General features: G+C 38.0%; 1 protein-coding gene across 1 annotated transcript; it reads right to left on the reverse strand.

The window, feature by feature from the left end:
- Positions 1-5,382: 5,382 nt before the first annotated feature.
- LOC137274579 (short coiled-coil protein B-like) lies at positions 5,383-15,797 on the reverse strand. Its single transcript, XM_067807845.1, has 6 exons — positions 15,730-15,797; positions 15,387-15,609; positions 11,821-11,898; positions 9,706-9,792; positions 8,361-8,517; positions 5,383-6,912 (listed from the first exon to the last, which is right to left on the reverse strand). Exons 2-5 carry the CDS (start codon positions 15,448-15,450, stop codon positions 8,375-8,377), a joined length of 372 nt encoding a protein of 123 aa, XP_067663946.1. The 5' UTR covers positions 15,451-15,609; positions 15,730-15,797; the 3' UTR covers positions 5,383-6,912; positions 8,361-8,374.
- Positions 15,798-19,389: the final 3,592 nt, after the last annotated feature.

The raw sequence follows: 19,389 nt of genomic DNA on the forward strand, positions 1-19,389 counted from the left end.
CAGGCTGGTATGAGTTGAAACTGGTTTGATATTTACAAGCATTTGAGGAAACCTGGTTCACATTGCATGGAATGTAAGGTAAAATAAGACTTCAATGAACCTTTAATTTTGTGATTGAAATTCATCAGAACACTGTTAAGGCTTTGGTATGGAAATAACAGACTGTATGATTGTTTAGATTTATGCTGCACCCAGCAATATTTTCAGCCATATGGTGGTTACAGACTGGAGCATAGTCCAGCTGTTTCCTGTACTAACTTGGGCTGATCTACTGAATCATGACCTGGGTTGGGGGTATGTACGTGCTCAAAGGGCTGGTATGGTATGGGGTATCTCTGCAGGTTTTTTTCAGAAGACATGGGCTTTCCCAATATCATCTCATCTATGATTATCTAGTGTGTTTATGTCTCCATACTATGTCACGCAAAAGATGTTCAGAACACTTGATTCTGTCAGATCCTGACAGACTAACAAAAGTTAATTGAAAGAATCAAGTTCTTTTGACAGGGCTGTCAAGCCAAAAAAATAGCTATTTTCTAAAAACGATTTTGCCTGATTTGCGTTACACACTGTTTTCAAATAGCTTTCCACGATGCCTTTGCACAAAACAATCAGTGCTAGAACGAAAGTAACTCTCATACCCCAGCATTGACTTAAGTATTCTTAGCGTGAAGGTTGTTTTGTTCAACTGCACCCACTTCATTACTCCCCAGTGTAAGTTGAAAAACATTGTCTGGAAAGTTCCAGAAAGGAGCAAGATATTTTGACATTGGTTCAGTGTTGTGTCAGTAGATGGGTTCTTACACTGGAGATGTAATTAACTTGGTGTTGAGAACGTTAAATCTGATATAGAGGCGGTCTCATTGTGATAAGGTTTTATAAATACACCCAGGAGATTTGCTAAAAATTGTGTTATGCAGACGAGAATTAGGAAATGGTTTAGGTTTTCAGTACTCTAGTGGGAATGGGAGAGATGAAGTACTTGAGTTTTTCCCCAAACAGGTCAAGATAAATAATGTTTATCCTGTCTGTTACTGTTGACTAATCAGTTGTCACTATATGTGGCTAAACCCAGGCCCTTTGTGAAATAACTTCCTAGTGATCGATTTCAAACTGAGAATAAATTGCCTCCATCACGTTCATTTGTATTGGTTATGGACATCTGTTGAACTTATGATGGGATATAGACTAGTAAATTCAGTATAAACTGTTCAGTAGTAAAGAGTAAAACTCAATTGGCTTGGATTGAATACCTATTGTTAGGTAAAGTTTTAAAATGTGACAATTCTTTTTTTTTCAACTACTTTTGATTTTGACAGCGACATGTCTTGTGGATGTTTTAATAACTCTATAGTGAATATTTCAATGGCAGAAATCGTCAAGATTAAAAATTAAAGTGGGAATGTTATGTGATATAACTGCCAGTGTTCTAGAAGATAAGAAACTTAAGTCTAACCGAACGAACATGTTTGGTGTTAATTGAATTGGTTAGGGAATGTTTTTTATTTTTTTAATCATTTTATTCAATGTTGAGCAAGTGAATTCATGCTGTCTTTCAAACCTGAATACTACGGCTGGGACGAGTCCAAATTTTCTACCCGAGTACACCAGCCTCTATTACCCTGCATACATGAATACCTGTTATGTTATCGATTTCTGACATCAAATTTGTAAGAAATGGCAACATATTCTTTAGCTTGGAGGCAAAAATTTTGATTTTTTTCAGTTTCTTAGCCACGCATAATATTCAAAAGAAGTGACTGTAATTATATCTGAACCTTCAAAGTCAATACACCCTTTTCATTAAGGACGAATTGCATATTACACTGTTTAATTTCTAAGTCACATCATAATGGGTCCGGGTATTGAGGCTGTTTCCCAGGTCCGACTCATTACCCACCTGTCCCAGTCTGACGAACTTCTGTTTAAGGAATATTTTTTACATCCTAAATATCCGTTGTGTAGGATTTGTTATGTTTGATTTGACATGAACAAATGTGTCACAGTGTGGTTAATGTACCACTGTTGCAGTAAGCGTGTAATAGTGATCGTGGTATTGCTTGCCATGGATCGTGGATCACACCTCAAATGCTAGGACAAATATTGAAAAGTAGATGTATACTCATATGTTCAAAACAGATTCTTGGTGCATTGTACCTTCACAGTTCTGAAAATAGAGATTTTAGTAATGTGCAACATGTTTGGAGAAGTCGTTTAAAGCATGTTTTGCCTGGTTGTGAAAGTGGGTTAAGAATGGCTTCAGTCCATTTGACAATACAGTCGTCTCAACTTTTTGATGGTGAGGCTGAGTATGGAAGTTATGACTGTCCTTGTGCTTGGATTGTTTTGTGAAATGATGTTCTGAACACCAAATGTTCCACAATTGTGGAATTCAACAAAATTGTCTTTGTTTTATTTCAGTAATAAAACAAGTTGGGTAATATAGAAAAGTAACAGTCTCTGTTCTCAAAATTAAGTGAAGATTTTCATTTTGTATTATTTTACTGTAGAGTATACTTTTGAGATCACCTTTAATATGTACCATTTGTTTTGACCACCGTTACTTGTAAGTTGTGAACCCAATCTCAACAAAACCAGGTTCCCTGGAATTGTCCATCTGGAGAATTGTCAGCCAGATTGATCAAGAGATGCTGCTCAGGTATCGCTGACATGCTTGGCTGATAATCCCCTTTATGATGTATAATATTCTTCACATTTTGTTCATGTTTACCCATCCATATGCACACCAGTTTGTGTACATACTTGTTGCTTTCCCCAGTTGGCTGACCTAGTTTCCCTCTGTGGACGGTTGTACTAAACATGTTTGTCAGATAAAGCTCAAAATAAAGAACATGCAGAAAACATGTTTTGTTGCTTGTTGGAAATGATCAACAGTCTTCCTTGCTGGTGTGTCCAGCATGGATGATACAACAGTGACAAGAACGTCTTACCCCTTACACTCAGGAAGATATCTGTTCTCAGAATCTGACTGCAAACTTTTGGAAGGAAATCCTTTACTTGTTCTGCACCACTACGAGGGGATGTCAGTATGTTTTGAACCATGCATAGAAAAACACAAAATATTGGTATGAACCACATTTATTTCTCAACATAGTCCCCTTGGGAGTCAAGACACTTGTTCCATCTTTTCTGCCAGTCACTGATGCCATCTCTGTAGAAGGCGCCATTTTGGTCCTTAAACCAAGCCTCAGTAGCAGCAATAAGCTCATTATCATCCTGAAATCTACGACCATGCAAGTGTTTCTTGAGATTTGGGAACAGATGGTAATCACTTGGTGCCAGATCTGGAGAGTAGGGGGGATGCGGCAAGATTTTGTACCCGCATTCCTGGACAGCAGCGGCTGCAACGCGAGAGGTGTGTACTGGAGCATTGTCTTGATGTAGAAGAATACCACGTCTGATCTTGCCCCGGCGCTTCTCCTTGATTGACTGTAGCACTTGCCTCAACAAGTTAGCGTAATATTCCCCATTCATTGTATTACCTTTTGGTAAGTAATCTATGTGGATGACGCCTTTGCCATGCCAGAAGACTGTCGCCATTACCTTCAGTACTGATCTGGAGGCTTTGAACTTTTTGGTCCTGGGAGAAGTGACATGTTTCCATTCCATGGATTCTTGTTTGCTCTCAGGATCATAGTGGTGGATCCAAGTTTCATCACAGGTTACTAGCCTAAAGTGAAAATCTTCTGGATTCTTGTTGTATCTGGTTAGCATGGAGTTGCTTATGGTGACCCCTGTTTGCTTCATTTCATCTGTAAGCATTCTTGGCACCCATCTTGCGCACACCTTAGACATGACGAGATGTTCATGAAGAATTGTCTCGATGGATCCGTGTGAAATGCCTGTGATCTCCTCTAACTCGTGGAGTGTGATTTGACGATTTTCCAGCACCAGTCTATGCAGTCTGTCAATGTTTTCCTGACTGGTGCTTGTTGTTGGGCGACCTGGATGGGGTCATCTTCAATACTCTCTCTACCATGCTTAAATTCATTGACCCATCGTTTGATGGTACCAGATGAAGGGGAAGACTTCCCATAAACTGCTGAAAGCCTTTCTTCAATGTTCTTCGCCGAGTTTCCTTCAAGAACTAACAACTGAATTACTGCTCTATACTCAATTTTATTCATTTTCACTGCCGTGAGGGGGGGAGGGGGGGGGATGTCTCTTTCTGTCAATGTGAGCTGTTCTATAACTTCTGAGAGTAGGATACCAAAACTTATATATCACATCAGGTACACCCCAAGGTTTAATGTCGTACCATAGGCTATGATACCTGGGTATGAAAAATGCTCAAGGCTCAAAACTTACTGACATCCCCTCGTACTTTGGAACTTTAGTCCCTCATTGTACATACTGTAAATCATGAAGTTAATGTGAGCTTTCTATTAATGTGAGCTTTTTGTTAATACGAAAAATACATAGGTACTCGTCTCGCATTATTATAATGAAACATTTCACTGACCATACCTACTGAAAACATGTCACTTCCTCATTAAAGGTATCTCAAGTCCCATGCAGTTGTCACTGGCTACAATCATTGGTCATTGTTTAAAGTCACTCCAGCACGTCAGCCAGACCAGACATTCCCCAACCACGCACAATCATTTTGTGATGTTTGCTCACCTGTAAAGTTTTTCAAGTCAGGTTACATTTGTAAATGTTGCCAAATGACAAGTAGTAGCAAGCAATTACGTGCTCAACCATGGCAGCGAAACCAAAACATTGTCAGCTTGTTTCCATTCATTGTTTAAGAAACTTTTTTTATGCTATTTGGTAAATAACAAGTGTGAAAAGAAATTACACATCTAAGATTCAGGGTGTCACATTTTATCAACACAGATTCCTGAGCTCACGTTAATTTTCGTGACACATTTCAGACTAGACCCTCGCACTCGCATTACATTTGTGACGCATTAAATTCATGATTTACAGTACGTACATGATCCATCTACTGTTAGTGCTTTGAGCATGTGCTTTGTACATAGAAAAGGAGCATTATCATGTCACATTTATTGTTAGTAGTAAGAAGTTGAGCTGACTGTAGTCCATATGAATACTACAACCTACTGAAAATGATGCTAAGAACTTTGAATTAGAAGACTCAGAAAGATGGTTCAGATTGAGATACTGGTTGGAACAGGATCCAAGCCAACCATATTGGCTCAGATGATTATTTACCATAAGTTTTGGATATTTGTAGTCCAAACTCCATTACTTAAAAGAGCCACAGATAAAGCTGGATTTATTCTACCTTGTGTGTAACACAGTATGGTATGTCATGAAAAGTGCTATGTATGGTTGAAAACTGTCAGGTTCAAAATGTCCAGAGCATACACAAAACATAATCAATTATGGAAGATATCAAGTGAAAAGACGTTTATTCATGTTGAATACATATACCAAACTGTCCATTCAACTGAACACACACAGATGGAGAAATGATGCCACACATTCTCATCAGTTTTTAAGAACCAAGCAGAACACAAACAAAAACAGATCCGTACTTAAAAAGCTGTTTGCAATAGCTAACATGCACATCCAACCTTGTACACTGTATTGGCAAGCATTTATTCTTGTATACTGAATGGGCAGGCCAGTCAGACTGATGAAAAAATGTGTGTGCTAATTATGCATTAATGTTGAATGGTGATTGCAGTAGAAGCTCTTCCTGCCTTTTGAAATTGGTGCTGAGATCCTGACAAATTGTTATCAACATGAAAGGTGCTTTCCCTAGCATGTCTGATAACATTTGGACAGAAACAATCATGAACATTGAAGATAACACTGGTTTAGTCTCTTGTTATGAACTGTAAAAGCAGAATGAGAATTTTTGCTGAGATATGACTTTAAAAGCACAACCGCTTGCAACAATTTCCCCTGTATTAATATACACCCAACTTAACAGTGTCCATCTTTTTTTAAAACACAAAGCCTTCTAGAAAGTACTTGCATATAACAAAAGAAATATTTGGGATAAATCCGTAAAATGTACAAATTCAAGTGAGTGCCTTATCCCCAGAACAAGAAACTTAAACCATCCCAGTCATTAAAACCCACAACATGAGATACAGGTCTCATATTATTTGTCATAATTTCTTGTACGAGACACCAAACAACCAGTTACTAACATTTGATTACATGGAGAGGATTTCTAGCAATATGCAGCTTTGCAACCTACTTTGAAATTAATGCCCTTTAAATGTCAACAAATGGTGATTACTGAAAATATCTACCATGACACATCACAACACAACATCATAGGCATGTATACTATCAGTTTGGAAAAAAATATCAAAATATGGGACATTTACTAATGTCCTAATAAACAATTATCAAATGCAGTTAAAAACCCAAAAGAGTTTCAAGACAAATGATCAACATGTCAGATTTCTGACACTGGTACACCCAGGCTTGAACTCTATTAACTAGTCACTATTTCAAAAATAGTGCACCAACATTTGAGACGACCCCACCATAAGGTCCATTCCACATACAATGACAGAAGCTATATTACATTCACAGCCATAGCCCTTCCTGTAGCATAAGATGCAAATATATACATGTGCTCAATCACAACATGCATTATACAAACAACAGGGCTCGTAAACTACTTCAAGACATTATCAAAGATAAGGACAACTTATCAGAGCTATGCATGATAGAATTTCAAAATAATTTATTGCACATATCCTCTGAATATTTTAGCAGTTTTGCTAGATATTTCTCTCTTACAAGGACCAGGCCTTGTTACAGAAATACTCATTCAGCTGTTTTGTGAAATGTGGGTGATAGTTGAACACAGAACACTGAATGACAAGAAATATTCAATGGAGATTCTGTCTGACTAGCATCTGTACACATTGTAATCACAGGTATAATGGATGTCCATTTCTGAAAAAAAGAAGAAAATATGAAAGTCTTAGAATTCATTGTAAATGATAGATAATGTTTAAAATACAAGAAAATATTCACCTGTAGGATATCAACCAAAAGGGTTCTTTAACATAGCCTTTATACCTGACAGGCAATTGTTTTACCGGCCAGTTATCCCACACCTGGGGTTTCGTTCCTTCTACCAGAACTACAGTATACCCTCGGTACTTTGGTTTGACAATCAGGGATGTGCGAGAGGCAGTACCCCAGGGCCCCTATACACTAGTTTACCCTCTACCCTACCTTAAAGCATACACAAGACGATGATCTTCTGTCAATTCATACAGAGTTGTCTCCCTTCCTGTTTCTTCAGTTTGGAATAGACTGATTTAGTGATCATTGCTGACATTGCTAACCTCCCTTGTTTTAGATGATGCATGACTGGGCCCAATTAAAGAATCCATAACAGTTTCAGACAGCTGCACATTTTACGTATTAATCAAAAGGACTACAAACCAATTGACACAACTAGATATTTCGCAAGATCTTGAGCATCATTAAATACAGAAATGTACTAGTTTTCTGGATAAAATATTTATGGAACTTCACAAAATAGACCATGTGAATGTTTGACGGCTAACATGACATCACAGTTAAGTGATGATGATAACAGACACATGCAAGAGCATCCAGCAGGCATGAACCACATCATGATTATTGGCAAAACTTCTGTGTGCTTCAGTGTTTGATTTGGAATCAGACTGAAAAGGCTGACTACATAGATGCTGTTTTCCCATCATGCCTGCTTGTTCTGTCTAGCATTAGTCAGTAGTTGTAAGGCATGTATGATTGTTAGGTTGCTAAATTAGTATTACACCTCTTTCAACAGTACTTCAGTTATGACCCGTGAAGGTCCCCGGGTAGAATAGGCCTTCAGCAACCCATGCTTGCCAAGAAAGGTGACTATGCTTGTCGTAAGAGTCGACTAACGGAATCGGGTGGTCAGGCTCACTGACTTGGTTGACACATGTCATTGATTCCCAATTGCGCAGATCGATGCTCATGTTGTTGATCACTGGACTCTCTGGTCCAGACTCGATTCTTTACAGACCACCGCCATATAGTTGGAATATTGCTGAGTGTGGCGTAAAACTAAACTCACTCACTCACTTCAGTTATATCCTGTGTAAACCTTCAGGTGGGAAATAAACTGGAATAATGAAATGACTGAGTGGATGAGTATACCTTTTCAGTAATATCATGATTGGAGACGCAAGTAGTAGACTGTGAGAACTGCACTCTGTCCTACATCAGCAATTGCTTAACCACAACGCTATCCCTCAGCCCAGTTTAGCATGGAATCAATGTTATCAATTAAAACGTGAACTTGACAGTTATCTACCTTGAACAAAGATGAAGCATCAAAAGATGATCTAACAGTGTGACAGATCCTTCTATACACGTACTTTGAGAGTGAGGTTTATTTCTTCTTAGACTTGGGGGAAGTTGACTGGAAAACGCTGCTGGCCGCCATTAGGTTCTCAATGTACTGGCCAAGGACTTGGTTCTCAGACTTTAGTTTCAGATTTTCCTCCTTCACTGTGTCCACACGTGATGACAAATCTGAAAACATGATCAGAGAAAGTCAGTTACTTCTAACTCAAGTCATCAAGAAAACAATTTGAAAAGAAAAAGTCAGTTGTTATGACTTTGCTATGTGTTAAAAACAAAACATCCACAAACAGTGTTATTCCTCTGCCTTATTACTTGTGTTTAAACAGCAGTCCCACAGAGTGATCGCAATGATATAGACCCCTCTTGTATGTCAAAAACATCTGTTATACCAGAGTGAGTGAGTGAGATGAGTTTCAGACCACACTCAGCAACATTCCAGCAATGTGGCGGCAGTCTGTAAATTATAAAATCTGGACCAAACAATCCTGTGATCAACAGCATGAGCATCAATCTACATAATTGGGATACAAAGACATGAGCCAGCCAAGTCACCAAGCCTCATCACCTGATCCCTGTAGTCGCCTCTTACTAAAAACATGGGTTACTAAAAACCAATTCTAACCTGGATCTTTAGGGTCTGTTGTACTTGACATACTACCGATCATCTAGAACAGTGTTCAAGATGTCAAGCCAAAAGCGCCCCTCCCTTTTCAAAAAAAGGGGCCATCTGATGCTATTTGGGGGACATTAATTTATTACTAGTTTCATTTTTCGAAAATAAAGGATATTTTATTCAGAACTGTTTTGTGTTTTATTTTCTTTAAAACCAAATCGCTTTGTTAGTGTTGGTATCAGATTACCTGTTTAACATTAGCAGGACACTCACACAGTCATGCAGTAGTAGGTTTTCTGTGGCGAACCAACATACTGCTTTCAATACTACTGTAATTACTTATTCTTTCTCAGTCAGAGCTTGCCTGATGCTGCTTTCAAAACTAGATTTCATTCTTTCAGCTTCTACAGCTGCTCGATGGTCCTTCCCAGTTGAATGTCTCTTCAACGTGCGAGTTCTAAAATGCTGATTACCACCAGTCACTGAATTATTTTTCTTGCATTTTTTACAAAGGGAACATGTCATCATGTTGGAATACACAATGCCATTTAGGAGGTGGACAAACTTAATGCACCCCATCAGCGCAAGCTGTAGTAGCAAAGAGGCTTGGGAGGCTCACCAAATCCCTGATGAGACTTGACCCAATAAAAAAGTACTAAAATTTTAAAACACCCTTCCCAATACCAGACTTATTGTATTTCTTAACGACTCCATTACAGACCAACAGCTGTACTTCATCTCACCATCAAGTGTGTTCTGCAGCTCCAACACCTGTGTGATCAGTCTCTGTTTCTCCTCCTCTTCATCAGGGTTGATGTCAGGGTCCAAACCTGGGAGGGTAATAGTCACACTTTCACAACTGACAAGCACTCTAAACAGTAAGGTGCAAACTAATAACACATTTATCAATGAGTAACTGTTTATTCAATCTGAACACTGCTTAAAAACAAATAGGGTTGGCTCCGGAATTCAATGGTTAGTCGGGTAATCGGAACATATTCTTAGGCCTCATACCATGATTTTGATATACCAAAGAACAAGATGAAAATACTAGCATATTGTGTTTTCAACATCAAAACATTTTCATCTACCACAAAAATATAAGCAATAAGTGATATTGGTTTTATGTAATTCCCAAAGTACAGACCAAGAGTTCACAAAAGGAGTTTTGTTACTTAAATTGTCACTGGATACCTTCAGTTCAGTAAAGAATAATATAATGCTGTTCAGCATTTATCAGTATGAAAAAATCATCAGTTGACCACTATATTGATCTGCATATCAAATTACAAGAAATATTATTTGAAGTATGGTTAAGGAGTTCTATCTGGAGACACAAAAGGTGGGTGGACATAAAAGCTGACTGGACAATGATTGCAGGGAATGATTGAGTGAGTTTAGTTTACGATGCAGTCAGCAATATTCCAGCTATATGGATGTGGGCTGTAAACATTAATCAGAGTTTGGGCCAGAAAATCCAGTGATCAACAACATGAGCATCGATCTGCGCAATTGGGAACCGATGACATGTGTCAACCTAGTCAGTGAGCCTGACCACCTGGGACCTTCATGGGTCAGTAGATTATTTACTTGTGTACACAACCAACATTAGACTACTGCTCATGACCTCATAGAGTCATACTCTGGGCATACATACTGTTTCAAGCTCCATGAACCTATTCAGCACAGCTGTTGAAACCACTCTTTCCCCCTGTGCTGGGGGAAATTTAGAGAATCGTTTGAACTCTGATTTCGCGGGGGTTTTTTTCATTGCATTTTTTTAACTTTATGGTTGAATTGGCATTTTCGATGATTTGTTTTGGTAAGTGAATACCGAAAGGTATCAGAATCTGCAAGTTGTTTTTCATGTTGCATGTGACCTTTAATGGACCCTTAGTTCAGGTAATCTAAACTTGTGATTTTCCTTTGTTAAAAAATACAGTTTTATGTTTGCCAGTTAACTGCTCAGTGCTGAATAAGTACCTGTTGTGTGTTAACTCATTAAACACAGTTTATGCCATGGTCAGTTGGTGAAAGTTCCAAACTGAAGTTGATTCCAAAAAAAATGTCCATGATTCCCCCTCATAACAGAAGGGAGTCACGATGACTCCTAAATTGTTATGCCGAGGGCAAGCACTGTGACATGCACTGTGGTTCTGGTATGTACTGTTATGACACGATCTTGATACACCTATTCATAGTGTTAGGTCTTCCAAAGAATGCCTATGGGCTTGACCTTGACACCAGAATCCTCAAGCAGAGGTAACCTTCTAAAGTGAATTACAACTGGTCAGTGTATACCTTTGTGTGATGGATAAGTATTCATGAGAAGAGAACCAGTTTTCTTGTCATATCCCATATGTATGTCAGCTAATATCAGAGGAAAACCAGAAGTGATGTTCACCACTTAAGCAATACCCACAAGCAGATATGGAGATCACTGGATCAAAACAGTACAGTGACCCTTGATTGTAAGTTTCTGGCAGAACAAAGGGGCACAACTCTACAAAACAAATTCCATCACCTCTGTGAACTGGACTACTTCTGTTCAAAGTGACAATGGAGATTTTTACTAAGTAGAGGAGTGAGTGAAAATGAATTTACACCTCTTTTAGCAATATTCCAGCAATATCATGGCAGGGAACACCAGAAATGGACTTCACACATTATGCCCATGTGGGAAATCAACCCTACGTTTTCAGTGTGACAAACAGATGCTTCAACCATCAGGCTACTGCATTGACCCCTTATACAGAGGAGCTGAGAAATGACAGCTGATGGCAAACAATTTTCAATGCTGATGCTCTGAAACATTCTTAATGACTAGTAAACCATACTGAAAATGACATAATACTTACTGTGTGTTGTTCCAGTAAATCCTTCATTTTTGGTATTTTCCTGTTCCACGACAGCTTTATTTTTTTCCACATTATCACCTTTAGAACAGAATAATTAAGACTGATCATTCCAGTTGCTTCATATTTGTAAATACTAATAAACATAATGAAACATGCAGCATACTCCATACATAACTGCTATATATTTTCAGAGTGTATTACATTAACATTAATTTTATTATTGGTGATTTACTGAATTTACTGAAAGTAACAACCTGAGACATTTTTGAACCGACAGTCATGACACTAAATGCTGAAAAAGAAACAAATTGTGTAACACTGTTAACATGGAAAGATAATTGTCCACTTATGCTGTGATTCACTTAAACAAAGACTGATCACTGCTGTCAATAAAAGGCAGAGAATAAATAATGCCACACACATCCTTGTTACCATGATTACATTCCAGAATACTGACGGCTGATTACCATTCTACTCCCATGTATTTATCCATTGAGTGGTTTGTAATAAATGACTGATCATGTTGATTGGGGGGCACCTACTGATTAGACCCATGAGCAAAATACCTAATGATCCGTTATGTTGATTGGCCTCATTAACCCATTTGAACAACTTATGGTTACAACCAGTTTTCAACACTTGTATCTTCTACCTTGGCCAAATTTGCTAATCTAGAAAACATCAGGTGACATTTTTTGCCATGAACTTTAATATAAAACCTATGATCTGGGAGTGATGATTGCAGAACAATTCTCAAGGTTAAAGTTTTATTGTTTAAAACTCATAAAATTATATTTTACTGAATACACTTTGGTATAATTCTTGTAAAAGGCTCGGCTAGAATGAAGTTTACTGGGCGTAGCACCACCCCTAATGACTCTAAGCGTAAGGGATAGACACCCTTTACGATCCTTTGGGTTAGGGTTAGTTCATATGAATAAACTCGTATTCCAGCCAAGGCCTACATCGAGTGAATTTTCTTTGACGCACCTTTCCGCAAGAAATTTGAGCGGAATGGTTTAAGGCTAAATCAAGACTGAAAACTCAACCTATCAACTGATCTTTTGCAGGTTTTGCTAAAACAAACATTTGTCGTAAAAGCGGGACACTTACCTCCAACAAAATACACTCATTTTATTTCTGACAAGTCTTGAAACATATATACCCCCCTTGACTGCCGGCCATTGTGGATATGTAAATGAGAGGTTGCTTAAAAAACGGAATCCATGAAAACGGACTATGATGCTCTGCAGTAGGCGGGAGTGAAAACGAACCGTTAGTGGTGTGTATCATTGTTTGTGGACGGTACATTTCAGGTTCCGAGATGTCATGAGACCTACAATGTCATTTCTGGATGTTTTTGGTGTTGGATAGATGTGCATAGTGTTCTTATTATCCAAATGGGAAAGGTTTTTTTCAGACACGACATTACCATGGCGTCACATGTCTCATGCTACTACCTTGATAAAGACTGAAGTTCCTATAATGTTTGAAGCCGAGGGATTAAGTCGGTGGTGAAAATCGGGGTTCGAATTCCAATTTGTGAAGTCCATTTCTGGTGTCGCCCGTCTCGATAGTCCTGGAATATTGCTGAACACCGGGGAGTAAAACTAAACTCTATCACTCACTCACCCATTTCTAATACGTAAGGTACACACGCGTGTTATTGGTGATGGTACACACGCGTGTTATTGGTAACGTATTAGAATGTGTGCCATTTACACATGTTTGACACATATTTTCGGAAAGTTATTCGACAACTGCCAAGCTTTCTAATATGCGACATTTTAGGAAGACTTCTGTCGTATGGGGAAGAGCCGTATTACTTCAGTCGACTTTATTAAGTATTTGGTGGACGTCCTGCCCTAACGTCTATAATGTCCCTCCCGTCTAGCGATAAGCTAGCCCCAAGTTAAGTGCAAATATATGACCCTTCCTCCATCAAACAGTGATGTGTATAATTAGTTATTATGTTTATATAGTTATATGTATGGATATGAATCTAAGAATGTTATGCGTAATTAGTGCTCAAACAATTCTCGGTACTTGATGTTATGTTTATAGAGCTATATGTGTGGATGTGAACGTATGATGTTTACGTCGTTTCGTGAAGCTGTAGGTGTGGTCTTTAGGAGACATCTTCCATGTACCATGTCCCCGCTTAACCACCTCCGACTTGTATTTACTAAAGCGTAATTACAAACGTTTTACGTTGTGTTAGTTTAGTTAAGTCAATTGTTGGGCCTCCCCTGTTAATTTCTGGGAGAGGGATTTGAAGTGAAAGTGCCCGCATATGAAACACTATCAAACTATTCTTGACGAAATACATTCCCAAGAGCGTGTGTCATATAGTTTTTCTTATCTTGGAAATACATTCACCGATTTGTTGAATATGCCTTCTTTCGGCGTCATGTAACTTGCGTAATGGCGCCACTTTATTACTGAAGGATAGGATATTGTATGGTGTAGACATGTCGAACGTAGAGGAAATGAAACATTTGAATGAATCAGTGAAGAAATCCTAATTTTGAAATATGTCAGCTTTACAAAGTGCATGAAAGTGAAAACTGTCAACTCATAAAACCCATTATGTATACTGCATGCACACTGCATGATAATGGTGTAGAATTATAATTACTTACAGTGATTCATTTCGTTTTAGAGTAATCAATGTAATTTTAAGAGTTCAGTGAATGGTGCGATGATATATGGGATCCAGAAATGTCTACAAAATGATGAAAAAATGCCTTAAGTTCGTTTCCCCGCAACCATAGTCAATTTATCGCTAACCGTTTTAGTGTGATTCCACTTTTTGGTTAACCAATCAAAATGTCCGTAAAGTGGTGAAAAATGGGGGTGGTTATGTATCAGGGCTGATATAAAATAAAGTGAATGGATGTTAGTGGATGTAAGTATGCCGTTTTGAAAATGAGTGTTTGTTTTAGCAATCCGTGCACCTGTTCTAGTCGATAGGCTGGATTTTTGCCTTAAACCACTGTACATATCTGTACAGCGCACAGTGCGTCAAAGAAAATTCACTTGCCGGCTAGACGTCGAGCACACCTTGGTATAGTGCGAAGTTGTCTAGTTATATGCTGGACTAGGTTAGGGTTAGGGTTTGAGCTTGGGGTTCGGGTTTGGTACCCTTTACAATCTTCAGGAAGTGCTAATTCATCTGAGAAAATGTGCCTGGTAAAATGCAGTACTCCCTGAGGCTGACATGGCATGTATGCTCAACAGACTTCTGACTTTCTATGTGTAAATATATTAGAAAAGAAATGATGAAACTTGTGCACATTTTCCCGAGTGAATATTAACAAAAACCAAGATATTACCACAAAAATCTAGATGTTTTCTTGCACAACGATAGAAAACACATGTCCCTCGCTCTGGAATAATTTACAATAACACTGTATAAACTGTGTAAAGCTTTCAAGGACGAACTTTAAACTGTTACATAAAATACGACCTACAATTTCGTTAAAACGCACACCTGCCATGCTTGCACTGAACATCGTGGCCCAGAAACAACATGATGCCATAATTTTCATAAATTATTCATTTACCTGGTTCGCTATCACTGGACAGAGGGACGTTATACAGATGTCCATTTGAATCCTCGTTGGACATTTTCAAGCCGTGTATTGAGATCTGATTTAACTTGATGATACCCAGAAAGATGACGACGCTACCCGTTGAATCCTACCCTCACTTCCGTGTTTTGAGTTGGACTACTGTCGACAACAGTTCGCAGAAATATTCCTGGATGTTGGAGATAATCGGTAATGCCTGAAAAAGGAAATTATGTTTGCACAAGTAAATTCAATAAAAACTGCAATGTGCACCGAAATTAATCGCGCCGGGACAAATAATGACGTGTGAATTGCGATAATAAACAGGATTACTCACTCATTCACAACTAGACAGCCATATTGGTTTAGTCACGTGACAATGACGTTACGGACACTTGTCAAAACATGCTTTTACTTTCCTTGCAACTGTTTAAATACCTAATGATATTTATTGATTTAAAACGGACCAGCGTAAAATAATCGATTCAACTTTCGGCATCGGTATTCAACAACAGACGGAGCTGTTTGTCTCCACCGAATTAACTGTTAAATTGGTGAAGATAGCGTTTGTTAAAACAATACTAAATGTTAAATGGTTTTATATGATACATGACTTGAAACGACTGTCAACTGTTTGAGACAAACGTCTCGCTGTTTGATTGTCATTATTTTCATGGGCGGTGGGTTAGCTTAGCTCCACAGCATTTTCTCCTCACGCGAAGGTCTAGGGTCGATTCTTTCCATATGGATGCAATTTGTGAAGTCGATAATGAGTGCAGCGTTAAACAACAGTCAGTCAACTTATAAAACGACATACGATATACGATTCAACAAAAATACGAATTAGAGTTAAGTGAAACTCGCCTGAAATGGCAATTTCCCTAGTGACTAGTGACAATATAACATACAGAGAATTATAGCTATGTTTCACTGGTTTGAGCATGTGTTTGTTCAAGGGAATTGAATCTGGGAACACTCTCCACATTGGGGTAGTTATGTTCTTGTATGCTATATGATTCAAATGGATTTACATATGAGAGGATTTACATGTGATCAGGGCAGAGCAGTATTCTTCTGTGCATTTCCCATAAACCATCTGTGATTTATATGGTGACAGTATGCTTCACAATCATTTCCCTGTACTTTTGTTATCAAACAGATTTAGTTTATCGTATACATGTGAAATAAACAAACCTTATTTAAAGACAGTGCGTTGGAATTGTAGGTTACTGATTGTGCTGTCTTTCTACTGGCGTGATGTAGTTGATTCGTGTTTCTCGTGTTTTCATTCATCTTCAACAGACTACCATTGAAACTTACAATCATAGTTGTAAGGAAAGTAGAATATTGCTCCGGCTTGTGACGGGGAATTCCGGGGTGCTAACGTAAACATACGGAATAACCCGAACCGTCGAACAGCCACCTGCTTGTAGCGAACTGTCAATATAAGCCTTGAGAGGCGTGCGGATCGTTTACCTTGGATATGAACGCGATTTTGTTGTCTTGTGGATTTTCGGAGGGAACCTGACAAATCTTTACAGGTGGGACACTTTTTAAAAACTGTTTCTTAAACTTTATACTTAAATATGTGTACTTTCATTTTTTGTTATGGACCGCGAAAACGTCAAGTAAAAACTGTCCGGCGACAGGATCGTGCGGGGACGGGATCTACCTGGCATATGCAGGTAACATTTGGCACGCCGCCTGAATCTGGCGGTGTAATGCAATTTGAACGGGATTACAAAGTGTGTTGATTTTACGGTAGTTTGGACTTCTCCTTAGGAGAAAAGTCTGTCTTAAACAACCGATGTCTACAAGCGGGAGCGCTTACTGTGAAAGCTTAGGGCAGTTCTCTGGCCAAGGAAGGCGCCCAGCCGTGCAAAGCAAAATTAGGCAGTTGACAGATGACTCTTTTCTCGTTTTTTTGTAACAGTCCACAGCCCTGACTTCACGTTATTACTGACTTAAAGCTTTTTAAATGACACGAAAAAATGTATTTCATTAGAATGTATAGATTGTATTGTGGACGCGTAGCAACGGCTGTCATACTAAGTCCTTATCGCAGAAAATCAATGTGACTAGATATCGTTTCGGAGGAAATCTGGTCTGTTTGTTGTAGAAAATCTAAGTCTTTAATCAATGAAGTAACTGGCACGTGTACCTATGCTTTTTAACTGACTTTATAAACTGAGTTTTTACATCGTCTTACTGTGCTTATGAGGTCTTACACAGTGTGGAACTCAGTGCATCCACGAGATAATTAACAGAGATTATTGATTTGGCTATCGATTCAGTTAGTAAGTAACAGTATAGTATACCATATTTATTGAATGTATAAACAAATTAATTACTCCCTGCCACCCCAGTGACATTAACAATCATAATACTAATGTGATACATTACTTGCTTTGTTTATTGCTTACAATCAATTATACTGTAATGATAAATCACTATAATTAACAGATCTCAACAGGTATGTTATGAGAGAAAACAATACTATACAAAAACAAGAAACAATATTTTTTATATTTTTTTTTACGATAAACTAAATTATGTGTACATAATGTTACAGGAATGGCTGCATGGATTATTTTTTGAAGTATGACATCTGAAGTAGAGCTGTAGTTGTATACTGGCTATTGAGTAGTTGATACTATACAGGTACTCTTCATCACAAAGTGTGTAGATAGTATAAATCCAATTATAAAAGTGTTACCTAATCAGTAGGTATTGATTACTGTGTATCGCAGTGAACCTTGACTGCTGATTAACTGATTTGTTACATCAACTGTGGTTGTGAAAACAATCAGTCTGAATTGTTAGTCCCTTTCATATATGTGTCACCTTGTTATCATTAGTTTCTAAGGCTGGCTGGGTAGACACATGGCTGGCTGGGTAGACATATGGCTAGGTATGTTTGCTCATTATGTTGAAGGTCTGAGCTTCATTGTCTGTAGATGTAAAGCCCACTACTACAATTACTAGTATTGCTAGATTATTCCAGAAACCAAAGTGACTAAATTTTCTGTATCCTGTAGTTGAGTCAACGAAGGTTATCGTAAGTCCACACACAGTGAAGAATTACAGTTCACATCCTATCCTTTTCCAGCCTGTTCTGTTACCTAGGTAATGTAAATTTATGTGTATTCCTAAATAAGGGGTGTGTTATCTGTGATATTGTTGGTGGTTATGTAAACAGTATATCTATAAGAAGATATATATTTCTCAGTATATCTGGATAGTATTAGCACAGTTCTTTGAGTATTCACTATGCCATTTATTGTCAAATTTAAAACTAAAGTATCTCTTGTCATTAGTTGTTCTTTCATGCATATGCTCTCAAGAATTCCAAATGTTTAGTCCTTCTGCTTACGAAAGGGACATTGGGATCAACTAAGCAAGTGTTAATGATGCTTAGCAAGGTTTTTTTTGTTGTGATGCCATTTGAAATGGTGTTTTGCTCTTGATGCAAGTCACTCAGATGGTAAGTTGAAAGAAAGCATTATAGGTTGTAAATGGTTGACTATGTTATGAAAAGTTTTTGGATGAACAGTCAGTTTAATACTTTACAATAATCACTTCAAAATATGTCTTTGATGGAAAATGGTTTGGCTGCATTAAAAGGAATCAGTTGATTTTTTTTTTTCAAACACAAGAGGATGTGTTCTTACAAGTGACTTTCAACCCCTTATCAACATTTATGCATTCATTGTTCTGTGACATTACAACTTGTAAGTCATGTTCATTCATTAAACATTTTCAAGCTTGATCAACCACACATAAAATGATCTCCATAGTTAGGGGCTCATATCAAAACTTTTATTCAGAACTGTAGTTTCAGAATCAGTATTACTTCAGATACCAGAATATTAAATGCAACATTTTTATTTGTGAGTAACTTGTTCATGGTTTATGAAATTATCTCTACTTAAACAGTATGTCATTTCCATGTCTTTGAAATCCAGTCATTAAAAATGACATAAAAGGTTTTGACAGG

Source organism: Haliotis asinina, chromosome 2 (assembly GCF_037392515.1).
Source record: "Haliotis asinina isolate JCU_RB_2024 chromosome 2, JCU_Hal_asi_v2, whole genome shotgun sequence".
NCBI lineage: Eukaryota > Metazoa > Mollusca > Gastropoda > Lepetellida > Haliotidae > Haliotis > Haliotis asinina.